The 26787-nt window shown below is 39.2% G+C and overlaps 1 protein-coding gene across 3 annotated transcripts in view; it reads left to right on the forward strand.

Moving 5' to 3' along the window:
• Positions 1–2628: 2628 nt before the first annotated feature.
• Positions 2629–26787, forward strand: part of map3k5 (mitogen-activated protein kinase kinase kinase 5) — a 73918-nt gene continuing 49759 nt past the window's right edge. Inside the window, exon 1 of one of the 3 annotated variants that reach the window (XM_055232280.1) lies at positions 2629–2748. Coding sequence is in view for 2 of the 3 variants with exons in the window: in XM_033990540.2 (XP_033846431.1) it covers positions 14880–15300 (421 nt within the window). In the remaining variant the exon portion in view is untranslated. Of the gene's footprint in view, positions 2749–14321; positions 15301–26787 lie in introns of those variants that run through there. The other 2 variants (XM_033990540.2, XM_055232279.1) reach the window with 2 other exon arrangements.

Consider the following 26787-nt stretch of genomic DNA (forward strand, 5'->3'; position numbering starts at 1 on the left):
TAGCAATGAACCCATTTCTGTCCTATCCAAATGTAAATACATGAAAAAGAAATGGCTTTTACCACATATGTGGCCACATAGATGTTGTGGCAAGAGATCTTGTCCATCCCTACAAAAAATAATCTAATAATTCAGCTAAAAGCGAAGAGAGGGCAACTCATCTGAAACAATGAATTCAACTGCAAACTCTAAAATGGTCAGCAATAGTAACCAACTTGTGACAATTGTTTTAAAATTGTATGCATTATTCACTCACTTACATGGCCGCCCTAGGGCAGAATAATGGAACTGTGGCTGACAATCTGCTCCTATGCACAGCCACACAAGCATATTCATGCATACAACTAGAATGTAAGAGATAGACATTTACTCTAGTGAAATGGTGTCAGTGCTTTTCCCTTTTGTTTCCTAAACCCAGAACAGTGCGACTGGTGTTCCACTCATAGCTGAATATTTGAAGTGCTCTCTCTTGTGTTTCCTTTGACTGTCACATCAAGGCTTGACACTGACTTCTCTGCATGTGACTACAGTAGGATGTGTGGAAATGATACAACACAATGTCCTGACACAACTGTGGCAAAACAAATAGACTTGTAAAACTGTGCACAAGATAAAAAGGAATTCTCAAATACTCAGTCGTCACTAAGGGAGACTCTAGCACACACACACACACACACACACACACACTTGCCTCTGAGCCTACGAGCTATAATACCAGTGACACTGCAAAAACAACTGAAAAACCAGCCAGGGCCTAGGATGAAGCCTGCACTATTATTGGTTATGTAAGGTATCTACACTCAGTAGTGCATCACTACATCAAAATGGTAGCTTAATTTACTAATGCTAAGGTAAATAACACATGCTCACCAATGGAGTGCAGACATATGGAATGTGTGGGGGCTCACAAAGACGCTATGCAGACCATCCTCGGGGCTTACTAGGATGCCATGCAGACCAGAAAAGGATCCTCCTTATACACACATTGGAAGACACTATAAAAACTGTAAATATGCACATTTCAGAGCTCTCACCCTATCCTTTCCGTAGAGTCTGTTGCTTCATTGCTGACTTTACCTGTGTGGAACTCATTAAAACCCTTCTGACTTTGTTTCAGACTCTTGGTCCTCTTTAATGTTTTCACCAGAAACGAGCATTCTTACAGTTAATTAAATGTATTTAGATTACTTCAACACATATTCAGAAAACCAAGCTAAATGCCAGTATCTACGTCCACAATGCAAAGCTATTGAATGAGTTGAAACAAGTCCAATTTATTAAAAAATAATCCAGCTGATGCTTGAGACCAGTGTATTAGTAAGATAACTTCAATTAAATGTGATAGGATCTTCTGACAATAGCTGAATTGCATTTTACTGTTGTTTTTGTTATCATCAAGAAAATTAGTAAAACATAATTGAATAACCATTTAAGCCAATATGCTAATTTCAAAAAAAAAAAAGCTATTAGCCACTTTAGCTTTCTCTGCGCTGGACTGTCTCACAAGACAACCAACAGATCTGGATGAAGCTTGGTGTTGTGCTCTGAGTCAAAGTATGGATCATGCCTTCATTTTATAGATATTACAGTACATTATTTTGTGGAGGGACAACATTTGTGAAGTAAAAACATTTGTGCCTAGTGTTGTTTCTTACCGCAAAGGGAACTTCTGCCATGGCTTTTGCACCAGTAGCGTGCTTGCTAGTCCAGGGAAAACTGCTAAATTCGTTCATTTTGATAGCATGAAAACGGATTTAAAAGTTTGTAATTACACTATAACTTACAGTTGGTGGCGATTGTAGACATGGAGATCCAAATAAACTGAAAAAACTACTTTTTAGCCAAAAGTTTCATCGTTCATACTACCGCCCCCTGGTGTCAATTGTCTGTAGTGAAGTAGTGAGGTAGTGTACATTGTTTTTGTTTTGCCCTTTATATTATTCCATATATCCAATAGCCAATAATTCTGGCACGTTATATACATTTTCAAAACTATTTTATTCATTTTGTCATATTCACATTAGGTATAGGATAATTACAATTTTATTTTATTAGAAGTACATACATTTTGAATAAGATCCCAAACAAATAAGCCTGGGTAGGTTCATGATGAATTATTATTATTATTATATTTGCTACTGTATATCAAGTGGTTTTGTGGATAACAGATTTGTGATTATATCTGAAAATCTCCCATTAATCTCACTATAGGGGCTGTCACCGCGAATATGCATGAAGGCCTGTATTACTGTAACAGCTGATCTAATATTGGCGGTAAGTCGCATGCATGATTCCAAGTTCATAATGAAAACCTGCCATTTTTGTCTGTTTCCATAATGTATTTATTAAATTTGAAAGACAATCCATATGGAGCTATTTATTATTTCCTCTGTAACATTTCTGCAATTTTCCGCATCATTTGTAGCAGTTTGGTCAATATTTCTGACAGGATTTCAAAACTGGATTGTTGTGAAAAATTGAAATGAAAAGTGTCTCCATAAGGGACATTTGTGAGTGAGTGGGGATAGATTTGTAAACTTTTGATCGTATGCACCACCAGGGAGGAGATCTTTTCACAAATGTGTTTTCTTTGTGTTATTTGTCTTCTAGCTCATCGACTTGAATCTGTGGACATCTGCCAGAGGCCCCCGGTCATGTCCATGCCGCCATTTTTCTCATACCACAGTGGAATCATTTCCCCTTCACACAAGCCTCTCCATCAGTATTGACACCAAATTATTGATCCAGGTTAGTCCTCAGACAGCAAATTACAACCTATTAGTCAAACTCTGTACTTCAGTTTTTGAGAGAGAAGTTCAAAGTCTGGTGAAAAAGTAGGAAAGTTATGGACCTGTAGACAAGCACTTGCACTACAGTTGGGGTATTTGCTGTTTATTATTTTAAGCTGTTGATTGTTGGAACGATACTAAAATTTCAAACTCGATTAGAACAAAATTTGATACTCAATACTATTTCTGATACCACAATGATGATTAAAAAAACACTCTTTATTTAAACAATAATCGTAGTACTTTTATATTTCCATGGGACCTTATATCTGTGTAATCTCTCAGACATCTGGGTGTGATGTTTAGTATTAATGCCTGCTCAAATAAGTATCTAGTTTGGATACTAGTTTTAGTATCGATTAGTATCTGATTTTTCGATACTCTGATACTAACCCTTGTTGATTGAGTAAAAAAGTTTAGTTGATTAATTGGTCAGTGGTGCCATCCACAATTTTTATTACTCTTTACAACTTAAGATTATAAAGATTTCTATGCAGAAGGGAGAAATCATTGAGTAAGTTAGCGGGAGTTTAGGGATAGTTTTATCTGCTTTTTTACTTTTGAAGATACGGTTTATGGTGTACTTCTCATACACAGTTGTTTTTGCCAAGATGTTGCCAATGCCATCCCCTTTTACCCGATTAATGGCTGCACAGGGCATGTCTTAAGTCAACCAAGAATTTCTTTAGCCAACTACAGCCCTTCTATCTACAAGAGTTTTTCCACTGTGCAATGTGTTTGTCGAAGTCACTTATCAGCGAGTGCAGAGCATAAACAGCACAGATGCACTTACCATAACTTGAGATGCTCTCTTCAAATCAACATTAGTTCCAGGAAGAAGATCCAGGTGAAATTTACAACTCTGAAGTTGGAGAACACAGCCTCTGCCTCACTTAATTTTTTTCCCTGATGTTTGGCCGCAGGGCTATCCTACTAAAGAGAAGTAATTTGGCTTATCTTATCCCCGAGACCTAGCAGCTTGCTTTTGATTCTTTTTTGTGAGCCCTTTTTTCTCATTTAGTCCAACAAAGATTGTCCTCGTAGATTGACCTTCTCGGTGCCTGCAGGCCGTTGCCCTCATGCCAGTAACTAGATAACACACTCTATCAGAGATTTGAGAAAATCATTGGGAAAGCAGTGGGGCTGATAGTGGCATCAATCCTAACCTGACACCGGGCTGGGTCAACCATTTATCTCCACACAGCGCCTCTGGACACGAGCGCGCGGCGGCCATCTTGCATCGGCTACATCCTTCTTTAATAACCTTGGCCACGTCTCTGTGCAGACTGAGAGGATAAGGGCGTGCACTCCTATAGCCCGATCGTGCCGTGTTTGGTTTGCATTTTAAATGGACGAATAACCCCATTCAGATGTAGCCACTGCTGAGTGTTTAAGGAAATCACTAGTGATGTAGAAATAGTGATACCTGTTGTACTTGATTGATATTCAAATTGGGTATGGGATTTCAATATGTAAATTTAAAGTAAAATTTAACTCTGGATATAGCTTTTTGTTGACATGTCACTGTATGTCCCAGAAAATAAGTTTTGGTTTAGTTGAAAATGAAATATTGTAGAGAAATTAATTTATTTCTAATTTCAGTAAATAAGCATAAGCACCAGTAGTTTTAAACAGGTGTCAGATGCAAAGTTAGAAAGACTTATTAGTGATTAGATGGTAGTTAACTCTAGAGCAGTGATTCACAAAGTAGGGGTTGCGAGGCACTGAGCTAGGGGTTATGAGATGATTTCAAGATATAATTTTAAAATTACACCACTTTTCTCTCTACATTTCTTAAATGAAAACAGTATATTTTTGAAGACTAAAGTGAAGAAAAACACACCAATCAAATAAACAATACTAAACCCGATTTAACATGTTTGCCACTTGAAATAAAATTATTATGATTATGTGCAATAATGTTTGCAGTGGGGGGGTCCATAAGTCGATGTCAGTCTGAAAAGTTTGGTAACCCCTGGTTTAGAGAGTGTATAGGCGCACTAGCACATATGGGCTTGAGGCAGTTTGCATTCAACATGTATTCTTCTGTCCAGAAATGTAGTAAATTTGACAAGATACTACTGCAAAATGACACACAACACCTAGCAAGATCAGCTCACAAACTCGTTAGCATGGCGGCTAATGGCAGCTCCAGTACCATTAATTCCTCCCAGTGTGTGCCTTAAATGCTTCTATATTGGTGTAGCAGCGCCAGTTTCCCAGCAGCCTCCCAGCGCTAGATCATTGTTTTTCACTTACTAACAATGAACTTATGATCACAGCACCTCCAGGCTCGGTCTAAATGCCCTGTAGGATCATTACAAAGCTATAAAACGCGGGCGTACTTGGCGGCAATGAGGCCAGGATAGCTGCAGCATTATCGGGGAGAGGAGCCCGGACATACCAGCCAGCGCCACTATGGATGAGTGGGGAGGTTAAATGGGGCGTCATCAATCTCAATGAAGTGCAATTATTTTCTCACTTATTAATCATTGCAGGCTAATAGCTAGTGGCAAAGCCGGCGCTCACCATTTGTCAAACTTAGCAGATTTCTGTAATTTTGTTTGGTCGTTTTTTTCCCCTCCCCTCCTCTCCACCCGCTAATGTTGGTGTAAGCTTTGGCAGATATCTATGGAGGCGGCTGCAATAAGTCCATGCCTGCGAGTATCTATCTCCCACCTGTATAGCAGAACTAACGGAACTTCGCGCCGTTTCGCCAAGTGACTGATTCTCTCCATTTCAGAGCTAAGGGACTATTTCATGGTCCATGGCAGAGCGAGAATGGAAAGGCTTTATTTGCAGGGTGCAGCGTGTGGACTGGACTGAGTGGTGGTGATGGTTAACTATGCACCATTACAACACAGGCAATTGAAGGCGCTAACAAGGGCCATTTACTTTCATTATAATTGTGCTATTCATTTGGAGGTGCTTCCTTGCTTAACAGGCAGATAAGATGTTTTTTTTTTTTTTTATGTACTGAATGTATTTTGCAGGCATGTTAACAGTGTTAGTTCTACATCTAGGTTAACAGGGTATCTAGCAAAAAAACAGCATGCCAGGTTAATTTAACATAGAATTATGTGGATGAAAAACTAAAGAGTGGCATTGGTGGGATTATGGGGGCCTTCCTGTGTGGAGTTACAGTAACATGATGTTCAACTCACTAGCGGACTAAATTTTATCATCCGCACGAGTTTCGGACCCTAAAACCCAACACGACATAGGCCATAAAAAGTTTTATTTCATTGGAAGGCCCACTGAGATGTATCATTTCGTTTTCAAGGGGTCCAAAACACATGACATCAGCAACACACAATACAATAGAGAGATTACAAAACAAGTTTACATACATGCATACATACAGACAGACAAACTTGCTGCCTCACGCCCCCCTTCCAACCCCTGCTTACAGTACATGATTTACAAAATAAACTACACATTATACAGTAATGGGATATACAAAATGATAATAAAAAGGACAAACTAAAAACATAAAGAGTTTTGAGGTATGAAACCAAAGGGTACAAACAAAGAGTATTCTATTCCAATCAGAAGAGGCCTTATATTGAAATGATCTGCGTCCAACTTCTTTGTAGATTTGCAGAGTAGAAAAACTTAGACAGTGAGTACTTCTAAGTGAATATGATGATCTTACTGGAAGTAAGTATTCATTTAGATACCAGGGACAATTAAAATAAATACATTTCAAATTTGACATTCCATGCACTGTCCCATAATAGAATCAACTACCAACTGAGGTAGTTCTTCGGTTCTTGCAAAACCGTAACATCATCTCTCTCCTTTCATCAGCGGGATATCCGTTTGAAGTTAACCAACCAGAACCTCAAATCTAACCCAAAGATTGTCCTGAACGAGGCCCCTTACTGTGAACGTGGCTCAAAGATCCATAAACAGCAGAGGTGACACTGGGCTGGTCTCAAAGAAATAATTCTTATCTGAGCTAGGCTACATTCAAATGTAGGAAAGGTCAAGGGGTATAATCTAGTTGAGTCTTAATACAAATAATTAGTGGTCAAGGGAATAGAATAATGCCCCCGGACATATCTTAACACGCACTGCTCCTGACAGCTGTACACCTTTGCTTTACATAGATGAATTCTTCTAAACTATTTCCATTTGTCTCATAGCACCTTGCTTACAATAATCTTCCCAAACTTCTGCTAATTGTTTTGACTTTTGTCATTCAATTAATAAATCATATGTTAAATCACCCTTAAATGAAATGCTTGGCCACATCTTTTAGTGAGCTCAAAACACTAAAGTGGCTAATGAGCCCAAATCGCTATCATCATTATTATTCTTTTCTTGTAAACAACTAATGCTCTCATACTGAATGTTACACATAATTTAGTCCCTAAATATTTTTAAACTTTTGCCCATTAAAACCACTAAGTCTCTCAAACAAATGACTTTCACCACAGTTTGCTTCTATCTCTGAACATTTATTTATTTTGAACTATGGAAATGTTAACGCCAGCGTCAAGAAAATATATTTATTAAAGATATGTGCCATCCTAGAGTTTAATGGTTAAATTGTGATTTTAAAAGAGTCATTCAGATTACATGTCAATTATTATGTAATTTTCATGTTCCAATGGTCCATATTAAAATTCAGATCAGATGTGATATGATCATATTTGCCATGTCAATTTTACAAGGCCACAAAAGCAATGTTATTTATTAATTTATTCATGTATTAACTGTACAGGCTTCTGAGCATATTACCTAAAGAGGCTTCACTAGTTGAGTAGAGACATTCACCAAAGATAGCAGATAATGTGCTTGGGCAAGACACTTCACCTGGTTTGCCTACATATAACCTACTGGAAGTCTGACTGTTTTGTGAAATGCCTTTAGATGCAAAATGACCAAGCCACTGTCACTGATTCAGTGAGGAGAGAATGAATGATGCAAAGTAAAATGCAAGGCAATGTACATACAGTGTAAACTCTACAGAAATAAAAATGTGGAATATTCAGTCACCCTGTCGACCACCATTTCGTAGTGAAAGGTATACTTTACTATCACCCTAGGTTAACATGTTCTCCATCAACCCACCCTTCAAGGCTACGCGGGCAACCTTGAGCACTGGGCATTGGCAACTGCATTGCTACAACCAGGGATCCACATCTCCTGACCATGAACCAGCAATTTCAGGAGCTTGATCCGCCTGGGGACCATTGCTCTACATTTGAGGTGAGTTTTTAGTGTTCACTTGAGCTTTAAAATAGATTATGACTTTTCCATAGACCAACAGAGGGATTAGGCGTGCAATAATTATAAAGAATAGTCAGATAATATCAATGTTAAGGATTAGCTATATTGGTTTTGGTGATATGAGAGAATTTTCAGATAACTGTATTATCATATTGACATTTGATATTTGGCACTGGTACTTTTCAGCACCAGTCTCTCTCTGTCTGTGCCTAGTTTGTCCTCAGTGCGCCAGATTTGTCTTTTTAAACAGATTCATGATTCAAAATTAAAACGGAAGATAATAGTTGTTATTTTTACAAAAAGTTAAAATTCATTTGTGAATTACTATGGCTTAACATACATTTGTTGGCCTCGCTATGCATTTTAATATCTGAATAAAAATGACACCGGAAAATATCAATTATCAGCCACAGCAATAAGACAAATATTGGGAATATGTATCAGCCTTAAAAAAAAGAAAAAGAAAAAGAAACATCCGACCATCCCTAATTGATGCCATATTGTTTTTTTGTGTATCTGTAAAACATATTATATTGTTCTTTGCCTTTACTAAAATGATTTCACCTGGCAGTCAGGGCACTTAATTTGAGAGAAAAAGAAGAAAGGTGCTTCTGATGTATAAATAACAGCCACGGAGATGTGTGATTGGCCCACAGAATAATGAGAGGAGCAACGGTGTATCGCATGGAGAAAGCTCACAGCCCTGCGGGAGAATGCAGCACCTACACCCAGCAGCCCGCTGTTCACTACCCAGGAGACACATGGGGTTATCAGGGTGGATATGTGGTGTCAGTAGGACATCTAGTGGTGAAGAAAGGAAAACATGTTTATAAGGGATTAATATAACATCTTTTTTTGTAAGTGTGCCAAAAATACAAACGTGTTTTTAAGATCTTTTTCCACAATGTTGTACTATTAACTATGGATCATCTTGAGTGCAGCTGCTATTTGCTCTTGTTATGCGCCTCTCTGGAAAGGCAAGGCAAGTTTATTTGTATAGCACAATTCGTACACAAGGTAATTCAAAGTGCTTTACAGAATAAGAAAGACGTTAAAATCACAATACAACAAATCAAAGCATAAATGATCACAAATAATCGTCATACATTTAACCTCCTGAGATCTGGTGTCCTCATCTATGGACAACACATTTTGTGTTGTTTAGGCCACAGTGCAAAGAACAGCAACAAGAACATGTTCAATTTTGAATATTTCTTTATATTTCTTTTAGAATATTTATTTATTTTTATTTTATTTTTATTTTATTTATTTTTTTCTTATGTATTTATTTTTTTGTTTTTATTTTATTATTTTTTTATTGTATTTATTTATTTTTTTATTTTTTTATTTTTTTTTTTGTATTTAAAGGCATATGTCTTCCTGCACCTGTCAGCAGCACAAATGAGACGCATTGTTCCTCGAGGCACAATTGTTTCTCATTTTGTTTTTTACACAAAATGTATGCATTCAAGCACTTAATAGTTTTTGCAAATAAAGTCCTGCAAGAGCTCAGGTCTCAGGAGGTTAACATTACAGGAGAAAAGTGCAGAATAAAAACCTTTCAGACATATGTTAACACTGAACATGTGTCATTCAACCACACCTATGTGCAAAACTCAAGTCACTTTACGGAGATGTTATATTAGAGTCTATTTTTAGTTTATTTTTAAGTCTATTTTTTAAGTATTTTAAGCTATTTATCTATTATCTTGTTTTATTGCATGTACCATTTTCCTTCTGTTCTTTAACTGTGCGATGCAATACTGGAATTTCCCCACTGTGGGACTAATAAAGGCATATCTTATCTTATATGCACAGCTAAATAGAACTGTTTTGAGCCTGGATTTAAACATTGTCAAAGTAGAGGCCTGTCTCACATCTTCAGGAAGATTGTTCCAGGTTTTAGCTGCATAAAACTGAAATGCTGATTCCCCATATTTAGTCCTGACTCTGGGCACCAGCAGGAGGCCTGTTCCTGAAGTCGTCAGAGTGTGAGATGGTTCATGTGGCACTAACATGTCAGAGATGTACTTTGGTGTTGGTCCATGGAGAGACTTGTTCACAAGCAGAGGTCCTTTAAACTGTATTCTCTGAGCCACAAGACCCAGTGCAGAAACCTGAGTGCAGGACGCATGTGCTCGTACTTCCTGGTTCAAGTCAGGACCTAAGCAACAGCGTTCTGGATGTACTGCTGCTGTCTTAAGGCTCATTTGGAGAGGCCAGTGAGCAGGCTGTTACAGTAATCTAACCTACTTGAGACAAATGCATGGATAAGTCTCTCTAAGTCTGGTTGTTGACAGTTAATCTTTGATTTTTGCAATGTTTTTTAGATGGTACAAAGCTGCAGATCTTACTGATTTGATGTGGCTATTAAAGTTCAAGTCTGAGTCCATTATTACCCCTAGATTTCTAGCCTGATTTGAAGGTTTTAGAAAAAGAGACTGGAGGTGACTGCTATCTCTTTCTCTATGTTTCTGTGGGCCAAAGATGATAACTTCAGTCTTGTCTGAGTTTAGCTGGAGAAAGTTGTTTTTCATCCACACACTGATCTGTTGGATGCAGTGGCAGAGTGAATCCACTGGTTCATATTCACCTGCTGCCAGTGAGACATAGATCTGAGTGTCATCTGCATAGTTGTGGTAGGACACATTATTGCTGCATATTAACTGGCCTAACAGCAGCATATAGAGATTGAACAACAGGGGTCCCAGGATTCACCCTTGGGGCACCCAACAGGTCAGGGACATTTTATCTGAGACACATTTTACATTTTCAACAAGGTACTCCCTGTTTTCTAGATAGGACTTCAACCAGGTCAGTGCCCTACCAGAGATGCTCACCCAACCCTCCAGTCTCTGTAAGAGGATCCCATGATGGACAGAGACTTTGCCTGCATCTGTGTTCAGACTAAAAAATGCACACACAGACCTCCACCCTTTTTGTTTGCTCGTTCAAAAAAATAATAATTCAGATTCAAATTTGAAGTTGGGTGGTGTTGATTCCACTAGAATTGCATTACCTGTGTTTTTGTTTAGTCATGTTTCAGTTAAAAACATAAAGTCAAGATTAAAAGAAGAGATAAAATCAGTAAATATACATGACTTGTTACATAAAGATCTAACACTGAGCATAGCGAGCTTCAGCAGGACTGGATATTATCTTACAAGGGATGTGAACTAAATTTCTCTGATTAGACAGTCTAACTGAGGGACCAGGTGAGGAACGAGGAGGTGGAGCAGGAGGAGCATGGGTGAGGGACCAGGTGAGGGCCAAGAAGGCGGAGCAGGGGTGGGGTTTTGGGTGAAGAACAAGGGGGGATAGGTGGTTATGGAGACGAGTTCAACATAGTTGATGCCAGAACTCTTGATTGCGCTATATTGGATGGGAGGGGAGCCATCTTAATTCCTGATCTGATGAGGTTTTCTAGATAGCTGGGAAGGGCCATGTTTCAAGGTGGGGAGGAAAAGGTGAATGAAGAGTCCCAAGAGAGAGTAGATGTAGCAAAGGGGACCCAGGGCTGGTCTGTGGGCAGGGGCGGTGATGGGGGTGCTGCTGGGACTGAAATCTCTGTTGGGCCTGTCACAGACAGGTTCAAGACCTGTGACAAGGGCCCTGGGGGTGATGCTGGAGATTAATCCTTCACTTGGGAAGATGGTGGTGCTGCTGATTTGTTCTCCGGGGGAGGCGGTGGTTCTGCTGAATCCCTCGCTGGCAGAGATGGTTCTGGTGCTGGTGATGACTCCGTCACTGGGGGAGATGATTTTGCTGCTGATGGTGACTCCTTTGCTGGGGGAGGTGGTTGTGGTAGTTGCGGTGCTGCTGGTGGTGCTGACACATTGGCTCTGATTGGCACAGCAGGGATGCTTCTCTCATTCCTCTTTTCTCTCACTGGCTGCCCAGGACCCTGTCCAGGCTGGTGCCTCAGAGTGTGGAGGACGTTATCCGTCAGCACTCTCACTCCACCTCTGCTCATGTGTGGGCCATTTCCCTTGAACAGGTCCTCTCATTTTCCGGAATAGATATCAATGTAGTGCAATCCTCTGGCCACACATGCGTTGAACAGCTGAAACAGCTGGGTAAATTTGTTTATCTTCCTTCTGTTTATGCTACAAAGAGGTCCACTGATGAATATCTTAAACTCACTTTATCAAGCTCCTCGAATAATTTAATCAAATCCCTTTTCAAGAATTCAGTCTGTTCCAGTCTGGTGTCTACTGCACCAATCAGCTGTTTAACTCCTTGGTATGGTATTGGCAGAAGTTTTTGTAATCTCAGAAACAGTGTAACTGGGATAGAAGCAAGTTTGCATTTCTCTGTGGCTCCTAACAGCAGCGTATCTCTGACCTTGACGTTTGGCACAGACCGCCTGTCTGCCTGCATTCTTATGCCAACTTCATTGCTCTTGTTTTGTGACAAAAATCCATTTTCTGTTTGTATGTTAACATCAACATTAATATGGGACTGTGGTAAAAATCTCTTTGTAAGCTGTATTTTGGGTGTTGTAACTATATTAGACTACTAGTATATGCTGTTGATGGTTTAGTCATTACAGGTGATTTTAATGTACATGTGGATAATGTGTTTGACAGAAATGCTAAAGAGCTCAGTTCTGTCCTTGAAACCTTTGGTCTAACTCAGCACGTCAGAGAGCCCACCCACAACAGAGGACACACTCTGGACCTGCTCATTACAAAAGGAGTAAATATTTCAAATGTCAGAGTGGTGGATGTTGCTCTGTCTGATCATTTCTGTGTCTGCTGCTGGTCCTGCAGTTGTTCGAAGGAGACACATAAATGATAACACAGGTGCACTGTTCATGGAAATGATACACTTTGAAAATGCCTCATGTTCTAATTTTGATGATTTGTTGAACTCTGTAACTTCGAGTGTTTTGAATGTTCTGGACACCATTGCCCCAATGAAAGTTAAAATGGTTAAAGATAAGCAGAAAGTGCCATGGAGGAATGATGACGCGGTCAGGGCACAGAAAAGGGAGTGCCGGAGGGCCGAGCGGGAATGGCGCAAGTCAAAGCTCCAGGTTCATTATGAGATTTACAGAGAAAAGATGTACATATACAACCACAGTTTATGTAGAACAAGGCAAAGGTATTTTTCTGACATTATTGGAAGTTGTAGTAACAACTCTCATGTCCTCTTTGCAATGGTAAACAGATTAACAAACCCCCCAGCTCCACTGCCTTTAGAACTAATTTCCACATCTAAGTGCAATGAGTTTGCAGTGTTCTTCAATGACAAGGTTCAGGGCATTAAAAATGCCATAAATTCCACAACACAAATATATAATCTCTTTGTAAGCTGTATTTTGGGTGTTGTAACTATATTAGCATTGTATTTTATCACTTGCGTTGGCGTTGGCTTCTTGTTTTTACAAAGTTTTGGAAAATACACTGTATCACTCAGGTTTAAGGAGAAAGTAGCAGTTTTTTCACTCTCTTCTCTGAAAGTAACGGAGTTGCTTACCACTGGAGGTCAAAGGGAGCGTTCAGTGAAGTCCTTTTTCAGATTCTAAAACAAATATTCTTGCTTGTAGCTCATTAATTTGTTGTTGATAGTTCCAACAGCGTTTACAGAAAGAACTGAAATGTGTCAAACTGCCAAAAATTTGACACATTTCAAGTCTTCAGTTCTTCAACTGGAAATTACTGTTCAACATTATTTATCCCGGCCTACCGTTTTAAAGAGATACTTCTATACTTTAACTTTTAGATTTAGTACGATTCAAGTCTTCAACTTATTGGAAAATTTGCGTTAAACGACCTCTTTCACGTTTGGACTGATTATGCACTGTACTGACAAATCTTAACCACAAGAGGGCACCCTTGGTAGACAAAGAGGAATGTTATTCTGAGGCGGTTGTGTGAGTACTTGAAAGATTTTTACACTTCATTAGAAATGAAAGATAGCCTACGATTATGGCATGCACTGCAGGCCCACTTAAACATCCATGCTATAATGTAGCAAAACCACTTACATGACAGAAAGATGAAGAGAAGAAAGAGCCCAAATATTGCTGAAAGAATCCATGAGTATTAATTAGTTAATTAGAGAGAGTAATTAGAGTTATCCAAGAGCAGAAGTGTACTTGTCTAGTGTTTTCATTTGGATCGTAAGATATTGTATGAAGAAATGACATCACCTGCTTTGACATTTTGTTGTCAAATGCTCCTTGCACGACTCCTTTTTCGAGAGGCACCAAATGTGGTCATGATAGCTCCGCCCACTTACACTACACTCCCTCTGTTGTTGTTATGGCCCCTCCCTCTCGGTGCGTGAGTCTGGACGGGAAGATAACGCAGAGGAAACAGGGCTGGGTCTGTCAGACTTGTGCACATGAAAGCTGTACTTTCTCTATAGGCCTACCACAGTGGTGCCGAGGCGGATGGGAATTCACGACGCTCCGTGACATTTCTGGCTCCTGTGGGCGTCGCTGCTTTGCTCTGAAGCTGACGTGACGCTGCCGCTCTTGCACAACTTTGGGAACTATGTGGATTTGTTTGCTAGATCTGAGAAGGAATGCGCGGACCTAGCACCAGTCTCTACCGTGTGTTTTTGCTTGTATCAAACACATTCTTGATTTGGACCGATCTACTTTGAATATCCGCTTGTTATTTGGATTCACCCTATGCTTGTACTCGACAGGAAGCATGCATCATGATGCAGGGCTGCAGGGAAACCCTTACTCGTGCATTTACCTGGGTTAAACCCGAAGGACGCTGCACGTCGTGTTTGCGTGTGGGTTGCATGGGAAACTGCCGTGCGTAACGCCGACTCTCCATGGCGCAAAGCTGGAAAAGACATCCATCAGAGGTAGTTTAACTTAACGTAGCGAACATGAGCCTAGATCAAGACGGAATATCTCTGATGGTGCCCTGCTTTGGGACGGGTCCCAGCAAAGACCGCACAGGTGAGAGCGCGAGCAGCGGCACTCATGTGGAGGCTGGTGGCTCTTCTGTCCCCGCAGCGGGAAGTTTCTGGCAGGACCCTTCAGCGAACAGCGGAGGGATAAGTCCCACTCTGGGGCTATGCTCACTGGAATCTGGGGGTTTGTTGACCACGGGGAAGTCAACGAAAAGGCCGGTCACGGTGGCCTATGTAATGAATAGTGATGCCAACCTACAGAACAGTGCCGAGATTCTGGCGCTCCAGTGCCTGAAGGACGCGTGTGATGCGGTGGGCAGCAAACTGGACACGGTTAACTTTGGGAAACTGGACTTTGGGGAGACCACAGTGTTGGACCGCTTTTATAACGCAGGTGAGTGAAGGGATCTCTCTGTGAACCAGCTGCACTGTCTACTGTAGAAACATCACTATACACGCGTGATCCGTGTTGCTCCTCTGACCTCATGTGAATGAACGCGTTGTGCACAAATGGCAGGATTATTATTGCTGTAATGAATATGTCATTTACAATATTGTTACCCCCTTCAATAATACCCAAATACTAGTGTATCAATAACAATGTTTACAGTAGCCTATTCAACTTATTAAAAGTATATAGCCTAATAATTTTGAGGTTGGAACTTAAGGTCTTGTTGCACACTATTCAAACCTGCCTTTTTATTTTTGTTTATATATATATAATGTTATCTGATTAGCTTGGTTTTGTTGACGCTGATTCAGACATTGATGGCAGCCCTTGATCCTTGCAGTGCCTGTCCATGTGCAATGTAGGCCACCTAATCTGTTATTTCCACTTCAGGTTTAGAGGGCAAAGGTTGGCATCACCTCAGTTGTAGCCTGTATATTCTCTGGAGGTTGTTTAAAGATTTACTAATACATTAATAAATGAGGTGTGCCTAGACTGATCATTTAACATTAAGAGCATTATTTGAACAACTTGCTCTTTTATCTGTAATAAGTATAATGTATGGAACCAGGCTAAACCCCATGGAAAAGAATCAAGTGCACCACAAAATCTGGGGGTGATTGAATTGTTAGATTTTCCCCCATGCAAAGTTTTCCCATTCCACTATGCACCTCCGCCATTGTGCTGACTGTTGTGTGGCTGGACTTTCCACTGGAACCTATGACTATGAGGGCACTTTCTCCTATATGTTTGTGCGGTTTATTGGATTCATTGGGTTTCATCTTCTTGTTTACATATAATATTTGGAGGACATTTTACATTAAAAAGATATAACATTTTGTTTTGATTGTTACTATGGCTATGTTTCATTTATATTCTTCAGTGATTTGCGGTGTCTCTGGGGCAACCTGTAGGTGGGCTGTTGCCATAACTCGAGACCCATCTTCAAATCTTGAGCTAGGCTTGGTTTGGAGGATCACTGTAGATTTTGTCTATTGTGGATGATTTATGTTGATGGGGAAATAGTTGTACCTGGAGGAAACCTTCGCAAAGAGAATATACAAACTCACAGAAAGGGTCCAATCCATCCAGGAATCAAACCTAGGGGCCTTTGTATAGTGATGCGAAGGTGCTACCCGCCATGTCAGATGCTGAACCATTTTCTGTTTACTTGTTACCTTTTACTTGTTATCTTTCCCTGAGGTCGCTCCCACTAGCATTGGCAATAAGTTTGATTAACAGCACTGCTAAGCGCCCGCTTCCTGTTAAATCAGCTGTGTGGTCGGGAAGGGATGTTACCTTGAACAGCCTGGCTCCGGATTGGCTCTTTGGTTGCTATTATACTTATGGTCGAAATTCCTACTGTTAACCTTGATGAGCTTCGTTTGACTGGAGTCGACCGCTATGGGTGACTTCACACTCCCTTAGTCCACTTCTTTATACAGTCTATGATTAAAAGTAGTAATAGTAATATTAGTTTTAGTTGCATTATATTAACTGTGCATTACATCTTCTTAACTTATGGCACTGTTTGCTATGGTTTGAGCTCCTGCCAGGAACATTACATTTAACACCATACAATATGCTTAAAAATATAGCTTACAGTGATGGTGTAGTCAAATAAGGAGCAGATGTGATGTATAGTGATTTGGAGCCTGGAGCAGAAACAGCAGCCAATGTTTGCATTACAGGGAGCTATGATGCACAGGGCTGGCATTTGTTACTAAACACTCAAGCTTTTCCAAGAACCAGGAACAACAGAATAACATATGTAGGTTTGTTTTCTTTGCACTTCAGGAAAATCTCTATAGTAACAACAGTGTGGACTTATTACATTAGGACAAAAATACAGCTAAAGGCATTGTGCATACTGCATGCATTACAACAGGCACAACAAGTCTAAGCAGTCCAAGAGAATCCTAATATAAGGAATACCAAGGCTGGAGCCTTCTGCCACTGGAGCAAGAGCTGGATCTCTGCTCTGCCCTCCTCTCTGGTGAGCTTCTCAAATAAAGTTCCCATCCACCCTGAAAAAAGCCTCCTATTGTGCGTGTATAGTGTGGTGTAAGATAGAAATGTCATTATTAATTATGAATACAATTTTAATGTAACCTATGCTTCACTCCAAAAGAGTAATAGACAATCTTAAATAGTTATCAAAAGACACAAAAGGTCCAGCATGTGTGGTTACATTTTGTTTGCTTCTATTTGTTTAGCTGATGTTGTTTTTAGAATAATAATCTTATGACTATGATTATATAAGTTTTTACATTGTAACCTCTCTAACGTCCATGCACATACCCTGTCATACTTGTATTCTTATTTGGTGTTGTTGTCATGTGTGCACACTACTGTGGAATTTTCCCATAATTCACTTGGGACAGAGAGAGGCATTTTCCCAGAATGTGCAGCTATATCTCCGCTGCGCACGCTCTGTTCTCTTCCTGACACAACAATCATCTTCAAACAATGGCCTCAAATATAGAAAGATGGCAAATTTTTCACATATAGAGAGTCATTTTAGAAGTTGTTTTTGTCTTGTCTGGGCTTTCATAGCTGTGATATGCAGGGTTTATCTGCCTGTTGATCATTACATGGAATTACTGTCATTTATTCAAGGAACAATGTTTTTGTTTTTTTTACAATTTCTGAGTGCACTGAGCGAAAAGTGGCTTTGGCCCATGGTTGAGTATTCACTGCTGCTGTTTAGTGCTCCATCAGCTGTGAAGTTATTCAGTTGTGACAGTGGCTAGTACTAGCTAGTATGTCTGACACTGCATTATTTCAGCTGAGAGGTAGAAGGTATGAAAATAGTGCTTCATCTGATTGTTTTTATGCTGAACAGAGATGGTTTAAATGTTACTGTCTAATGTCTACTTTTAACAAACATCAGTTGCACTAAGCACAGCTACAACTAGAACTGCATGATATTGGAGAAAATGAAATTTAGATTTTTCTGACAGATATTTGCAAATTATGGTTTAAAATCCAGATTCAGTCACAGTGCACATTTTAAACACATCGATCAGTAGTAATAAACTGAGTGAAGAACGTGAAATATGACTGCTTGCCTGGCATATCCAGAATGATATCTCTGTATTTTTATACAAATATACTAATTGATATCAGTCTGGTCCCCATGTCCTCTGTTGCCTTTCCAGCCCGCTCAAACGTGATCATGAAATCAGACAGCATAATTACAAATAAAGTGTATATTCATAAACAAAACAAAAAAAAAAAAAGTTTTTTAGTGTATGTTGTATTAGCTAATAGCACATAACACATTTAGATCATCATGTTACCCTTTATTATTTTGAAAATGCTATATTTGCCAAAAAATTACATGTTAACATGTATAAGTTTCACTTTTGTTTTTGATGAGCACTATCACATCACAATCAGTTTGCATCCAGCTAATGAAACTACTGCACATTGAATCAGGTTTGTCAGGTTGTGGTGTACAGTCTTGTATCATGTTTTTGTATTTGTATGGAGAATTGCCTTGTGGGAGCATTAAGGCTTGTTGGCTCAGCATTGGACATATTCTTACAGTTCAAGTAGGGCCTGGGAGAGATCACTAAATGACTGCAACATGCATGGATGACATCTAAAACCTTTTCAGGGAACAATGTTATAACATGGTATGAAGCTTAAAAAAAAAAAAAAAGCATAACTCTCCTTTATAATCACAAATTTTGTGAGTCTCTATACTCCAGATAATGATTAACAATTCATAAAATAGTCAATGATTATTTTAGTAGTCACTTAGTCATGATTATTCCAATGAATTATTGTAGCCCTATTATTGGGATAATTGAGCTCAAAATCTAATGTTAGCTACAAACTTGCTCTACTGTTATCTAAATTGTAATGCCATATGAGCAAATATTGCATGAGTGATCCTGTACTGGTGACAGAGGACTGAATGTTGACTCTGTGCTGCAGCTCCTGGATCAAACACTTTGGCTTGTCCATTGTGAGGCTGTGCTCTCAGCTATAACAGCACAGTACTGAGCCTACAGCTGCCTCCGAGCTCCTGTCCGCTGGGCCTGCCCTGCACTAAGATGTTGATCCCTGTGTTTACTGCATGCCTGTCTGCACTAGAGGTCAGAGGGCACAAGGTCACGGGGAATTAGCCTGCAGACCATGTCTGCGGACTTGACTCTGCCCCAGGCTCCAGGGATAAACTGGGACCAGTGGCAAGATACAGGTGTTTGGAGTTCAACACTATAGGTTAGCATATAATTTAGTCCAAATACAGCTCAAATAACATTATATTTTGACATGCAATTTGTTTTTAAATGTACACCATCATTTTTCTGGTGAAGGGCATACCTCCTATTTGTATCCAAGGATATGGTATTGCATTGCCCGGAATATTCCATAGTATTGCATTATATAATCTTTCTTGCTTCCATGTAATGTTAGATCTGTGGAGAGCAGGGACCCCTCTCCACAGATCTAACCTGTAATTCAGCAGGCATATGGCAGAACCTCCATCTGAAAAGCTGCATTGTCCACCTTTTAATCTAATAAATCACCACTGTACTGCATCTCCAAATCTGTTATCTAGTGGTGGAGGGTGGAGCCAGTGGCACACATTAACAGCCTCACTTCCATGAGCCTACCCTAGGGCAACCATGTATGAAATGAATCAATGCATGGACTTGTAAATCTACTTCTGATTGTTGGTTAATCTGATTGTTTGACTAATGAATTATTATTGTAGCATCTCTTCTTGGTAGCAGTTCCCATTACAGTCTGTTCCTAGTATTTAGTCTAGTGTGCTTGGCCATCTTCCCAGCCACTTGTCTTCTACTCAGAAAAGCAAGCAGGACATAAGTGAAGCAGTCACATGAGATTGTCCCATGCAGTGAGTTTGTCTGCACACTTGAGTTCACACACTGTTTCCGAGCACTCTCTCTCTCTCCTTCCCCAGCAGGCCAGTCGCTCGCCCACTGCAGTCTGTAAAATGCCCCACTGTGAAGAGAGGGAACAAAGTAATGCTGGGGCAGAAGAAGGGGGCAGTGTGCCAGGGGAGTGGTGTAGAACTGCCAGGTCGAGGCGAACTTCCTGAAGGGTTACTGCCTCTCAGGGCTGGGGCTATGGAGGCTATAAATAAAGGCGGCATTTAGGAGTGTGCTGGGCAGGGCGTCTTAACCATTGTCTGCTGCTAATGAAGCTATTATCCGGTGGAGTAGTTGGAGCTTAAGATTTTTTTTAAATATATATTTCAACTCAAACTTTCACACAATTCAGCAGAATCAGAAGTAGTAGCGGAAGTAGCAACAGTAGCTTTAGTAATAATAGGAGTAGTAGTAATCGTTGTAAAAGAAATACAAATGGCAGTGAGCACTAGGGTTGTCAAAAGTATTACTAGTATCGATACTAAAAAGTCATAGTCACAGGACAGGAATGAACCTTTCCTGAATAGCTTTAAAATGATCTTGTGCTAGATCAGAACAATGGTAATATTGAATAAAGTACCATTATTTAATGTTGGAAATGACATTCTATTGTCTAAAGAAAGAGTGTTTTTTGTCATCATCATGGTATTGGAATCAGTATTGAGTCTATTCTATCTCTTGAAGGAACAGTATAGCAGCAGTACTTTCTTAAAATCTAAATATTAGCAGAACTTTTACTCAGGACAAGACAGATTTTTTGTATTTTATTCACTTTTGTTTTTTATTTATTCAGCAAAAAGGAGATTTGTATTTATTCCAGTGTGTGGCCTCGCAACCTTTTATTCAGACAAACCTGATTCAGAATACACTGAAGATTTTTGACACAATTTGCTCACAGCCTGTCTCTGCTGTATCCATTATGTTTGCTGTTTTGTGCGTGTGGTTTGTCTATTCAAAGTGCATGTCTGACATATTGATGGACTTCCTGGATGAATACATTTGTGTCCCTATGTTTTCAAGATGCAGTGATGTATTGTATTCTATTAAACAAGACTTGTTGTGCTTTTGTCTTCTGTATAATTATAATCTATGACACCAGTGAATAATTTTGTTATAATTTGCACATTTTAAATTGCAATATTAATCTGAATGACTTAATAATAATTTTTTTTTAAATCTGCTGACATCCATGTTAGAAAACTGTAGTGCCCAATGGGAGCTGGCATCACCGTAAACGTCATCACAGCAAAGAGTTGGCACCTCCGATGGATAGCTGCAGATCACACTAGCGAGCAGCAGAATTGTTTTCATTTGTACCAAAATGACTATGCAGAGCTGCCGAAACCTACACATATCATCGATTAAGAAAATGAAATTGGAGAACCTAGTAAGTGCAGAGCAGTGGGCGTATGTTGCTGGTGGTGAAAAGAGGGATTGATCGGCAATATGGCATCTTGAAAATAAGCGATTAAGGATTGCTCAAACATGCACAAATCACTCCAGTTACAACTTCAGGTGAGTAAATGGTGAAGGGAAATAACTATAACATGGTTAAAAGCTCTGAAAAGTCTGTTTTACATTATAGGTCTGCTTTAAGTAGCATTTTCTTTGATTTATGCTGCTTTTATTACTGTTATAATTACTGCTACTATCTCTCGCAAGTATTGCCATTATTACAACTGTTACTTTGAAGTATAATTGTGGCAAGTTACTATCTCCTTGCACAACTTGTAGTGGCACATGTGTACACAAAAGATATTTTTCTCCTAATAATTTGTAGGTCTTATCAGCATTTCAAGTAGAACACTAGTAGTTGCATAATACTTTGAACTCTGCTATATTTGCAGTAGTAATAGTAACAGTTAAAGTAGCATGAGTTCTGATGTTTTAAGTCAAAAAGGGTTTTCATCTGTACTCAAACTAGTGTAAAATCATGTGATTATGTCAAAGAAACGTGTTGAAAATACATTATAAACAACAAAAATGTTCAAAATTGGTATAGAATATTGAATCTTTTCCTCAGAGTCAAAATACAGTAGTAGTGGGCGGTATTAGTATGATAAGATTTGGCTGTTCATTTTCGATATATAAAAATAAGATACTAGCACAGTTTGTAGTAGTATTAGTGGTAGGTCCTACAGTACTTTAATTTACAATAACTGTAACTGCAAACACCTCATTGACACCTGTTTTAAAATATTACAGGGAAATTTGTCAGACTCCAGTCAGTAGCTACTATGCAAACATACGTATTTACGCAAAGTACTCCCCAGGCAAGTGTTTAGTCATAAACGGTTCTCATTTATAAACGTCTATCCTTAGAAGCATCAGCGCCATAACTTCAACAGCGTGTACAAACTGTGGTCACCCTAGAACTGCTGCTGCTACAAGCCCAGACCTGGAAACCAAACCTTGTGTTCCTGGAAATTTGGCACAGCAACCACAAATCTCAGTTCAGAGAAATGTTCCGCTTTTTAGGAAATATGTCTCTGGGAAAAGTTGGCTTTCCATGGGATCTATACTAAGGCTATTCCATAAGGGATGTATACATATCTTATTGGTTATAGAAGACAAGAGAAGCTCTGTTTTGTTTTTAAGGACACTGACTTCAGTTTACAGTTTTATCTAAGCCAAGAAATTAAATAGTGATCAAAATTGTATTGTAAAATGGGAATTAACTTTCACTAGACAACGAAACCCTAATTCTAGACCAAATAACTAAACTAAAGCAGGTCTAATTTTGGGATGGTCCTAATTTTGTAGCACACACAAATGTCTCACGAATATCCTTGTAACATATATATAACATCTTTAACCTCTGATTTATAGAGTGTACCTCCTCACTTGTTCATTCATTGAAATCTACAGATACATTGTGAAAACAGCTCTTGGGGTCTCAGTGAGCTGTTATGATGCCAGCTATTTTTTGCTATATTGAGACCTTCAAACTCATCAAAATCATAAATATTCAGGATGCCAGGAACGCATTTGGAAAGTGGGGAAAAACTTTAGACTGCTGCAAACTAGAATGAACTATTGCTGTTTTGTTTTGGGGGTTTTGTCAGCTACAGCACCTTTAATCCACCTGTCAATCAAGCTCATCAGAAATTGACTATAATCTTTGTAAAGTATTATAAAGCATGTGGCAAGACTAACCTTCCATCATCAATATGAACCCGTCATGGCTTGAACTGCCCTGTTCTCCATCACATTTACCCCTGCCACCACTTTAGAACCACAATACCTTTGTAGGTCTCATGTGTGGTCTGGGATCCTCTGTTTGATGCCCTTTTGGTTCGGTCTGGTCTGGTTGCATGGTTCACATCCGTCTCCCAGAGTGATCGTCTCCATGGTTACCTCTCTTCCTGTGGCTCTTATGTAATTGATTGTAATGGGGGCTGTATTTATCTACTCCAGGGACTACTCCGGGTATAGCACGGGTCTGGGTATGGAACTGCAATACTTCAAGACTTGATATGAATTAGTACTCAAGTATTACAACTGGTACTGCTGCTGCTGCTGCTGCTGCTGCTGCTGCTGCTGCTGCTGCTGCTGCTGCTGCTGCTGCTGCTGCTGCTGCTGCTGCTGCTGCTGCTGCTGCTGCTGCTGCTACTACAGTAAGTACTTGTACTACTGCAGCCACTACATATGCAACTTGTTCTTTATGTACTTCCTCTCCTAGAACTACTGTTGTTACCCATTAAGGCTGAGTTATATTACTACTACTGTTACCACATCAATTGCTAAAATGAAAAATACTTCAGATTATTGCTTTTTGACATTTCGGCTTTCCCTAACAAGTCAAACAGGGTTGGAGCAGTGATATTTGGAGTTATTTTTATTAAGGGAATGGTTCAATAGGCCTATACACTCTGAAAGCTCGTGACAAATGGATGTAATATGCTGCTAGAGGGAATTCTGAGCCTGTCCTAATTACAGTTCATTCTCCGAGAAGGAAATGAACATAATTTCTCCCATTCACACAGCACCACTCACTTACCATTGTAATTACCTGTCCAGCTTTGTTAGTGTGCTCTTAGCCCCACTTCACTAAAGCTAATTATTTCTTATGCTAGACTGATGCTCTAGCTAGTATGTTTTCTTGTTGAGCGTAACATGGTATTGTATGTAGAAGTCCTGGTAGATTATTGTATATCAAAGTTAGGGCAAAATGGTTCGTCTTTACTCCTAAAAAAAACTTATAGTTGCGAGCTTCAGGAAAGGCTCATTTGGGAATCTTTGTGCAAACCTCAGTTTGCAAATTAGTTTCTGTGTTTTATAATTTAATTAACATAACATTTTTGGCCATAGAATGTAGTAAATTATAACTTCATTGAGTTTAACAGTCAAATAATTTGATGTATTTACAACCAAATGTTTACGTTTTGAAGTCATTGGCCATAGTTATGGTTTTGTTTACATTGTTTATATTTGGTTAATATTTAGTCATGTCATTTAGACCCTGCTGAAGTGACAACAGACAAAATTAAGTCTACCCCCTCTAACCTCACAGTGACTACGAACAATGAAGATTCACAGATAAACATTTGGTTACATTAATTAAGAGAGGCCGGTAAAGACACCATGCTGCAGTTTTCAGTGGATTCACACCTCTCTCTAGCATATCTCCATCTCCTAAAAATCTCTGTAAATTATATTGAGCTACAGGCTCCTTCTGCTTGCAATATATTTTATTTATTCTCTTCATTTTGAGTGGTGAAAAGGATGAATCAATCTGGTGTACGTGGTCTGTGAAACGTTAACAGATTTTTGTTATGTCAAAAATGAAAATGTTTTATTCATGATTTTGACTGTATTATATCCTCCGCTCACTAAACCTTGTGATCAGATGGAGGCTTTCTTTTGTCAGATTGTAACATTGGCCTCTACACAGCCATATGTCAGCCCTGCAGTGTTCTGGCAGGTGCATGCTTTCAATGGCATGGAGCGACATGTGACTGTATGTTAGTATGTAACTAAGCAGTGCATGCTAAAATACTAAACTGACATATCTTTAAACCATAATATATTACGTTAGTGACTTCTAAACAATGCTCATTGCATTGTATTCATTTTAAAGCAAAACGAAACATTTTTTAAGGTGTGTTTTGTTTCATTCACACTTTATTTAAAGGTTCTGTGCCCAATGTTTTTGCGCAAAATGTGTCTTGCCCATAGACTGTATATATAAATGGACATAGCTAACCTGGCAGCCATCGCATTCCAAATAGGAAGTGAACATGGGCGTGCTTCCAGCTCCATCGATTCACTTTTTATTGAAAAACTGTTTCCCCTCTCTTTGTAACTACTGCTATCAGGCTCGTCATTTTGCTATCAAAATATTTGTATTATCCGGCTGATCCTGGTATTTTTATGTCGCTATTGTGTTTGTAAATCAAGATATGAACATTAATAACAGAACAGTAAGGCCTTCTTTCCCCAAGGTCACTCCTGCTAAAGTTAGCAACAGGTTTGAGCGGCGGAAAGGGATGCTGTTTTCAACAGCCTTGTTCCAGATTGGATCCTTGGTTACTATGATACCCATGCTCCAAATTCATCCCTGTAACTGCTAGCTACAATGATCTTCATTTGGGAGGAGCTGAACGCTATGTGTGACGTTACACTCCCCTAGTCCATTTCTTTATACAGTCTGTGGTCTTGCCCCAGTAGCGATATATTGTTTAAGCCGCTCTTCAGGTCAAAATATGCCTAGGTAAGTGAGGAATAACTTTTGACCACTGTAACAGTAAAAATCGGACACGGTGCCTTAAAGTAATATTGCATGTTTTGGTTCAATTTGGAATAATGAAAAAATCTGCATGTATGTTGCATCTTTAAAAATGTAAATGAACTAAACAAGAACAGCTTTCTATAGATCCAAATACTCATTAGAAGCTGTACCCTGCCTGAAGTCACCTCTCTAAAGATTTGTAAACAGGCTAACTACCTAATGAGGAACATCTCCCTGCGTACTGCTTGTGTGTAGCCTGGGGACACCATGTACTTTTAATTACCCATAGTAGTATGCATATTAGCCTGTCCCTGTGATGGTAAACCTGACTTGGAGGGGAAACAACTGAAATGGCTAGAGGTTTAGGTGATGTTATTTCACCCATGTCACCACTACAGACTAGTTCTAGTTTTAGTTGTTACATAAATGAGACTGATGAGTTTAATGCAATACTGGAAACAATCAGGTGGTGTACACCTAAAATGTTACAAAGTGCATCTTTAAGATCATGTTGTTTACTTGCACATACTCAATGGAAACTACTTTTCTACATTACATGTGTAATTACCTTGTAATCTCCCTCATACATTTAAAAAATCAATATGTTGTTGCTTGATTTGTTGCAATGTACAGGCTTTTGAGCAGGACTGCAGAACACATTAGCGTGATTGTTACATATAGAGTATGTTTTTCCCAATAAACTATAGTAAAAATAGCATTTAGTGCTTTTGCAGCTAAAGTTCAATTATATAATGTGTAATGAACGCTGGAAAACAGAAATCTCTTAAGCTCTTG

This window comes from Periophthalmus magnuspinnatus, chromosome 24 (genome assembly GCF_009829125.3).
Source record: "Periophthalmus magnuspinnatus isolate fPerMag1 chromosome 24, fPerMag1.2.pri, whole genome shotgun sequence".
NCBI classification, from domain to species: Eukaryota; Metazoa; Chordata; class Actinopteri; order Gobiiformes; family Gobiidae; genus Periophthalmus; species Periophthalmus magnuspinnatus.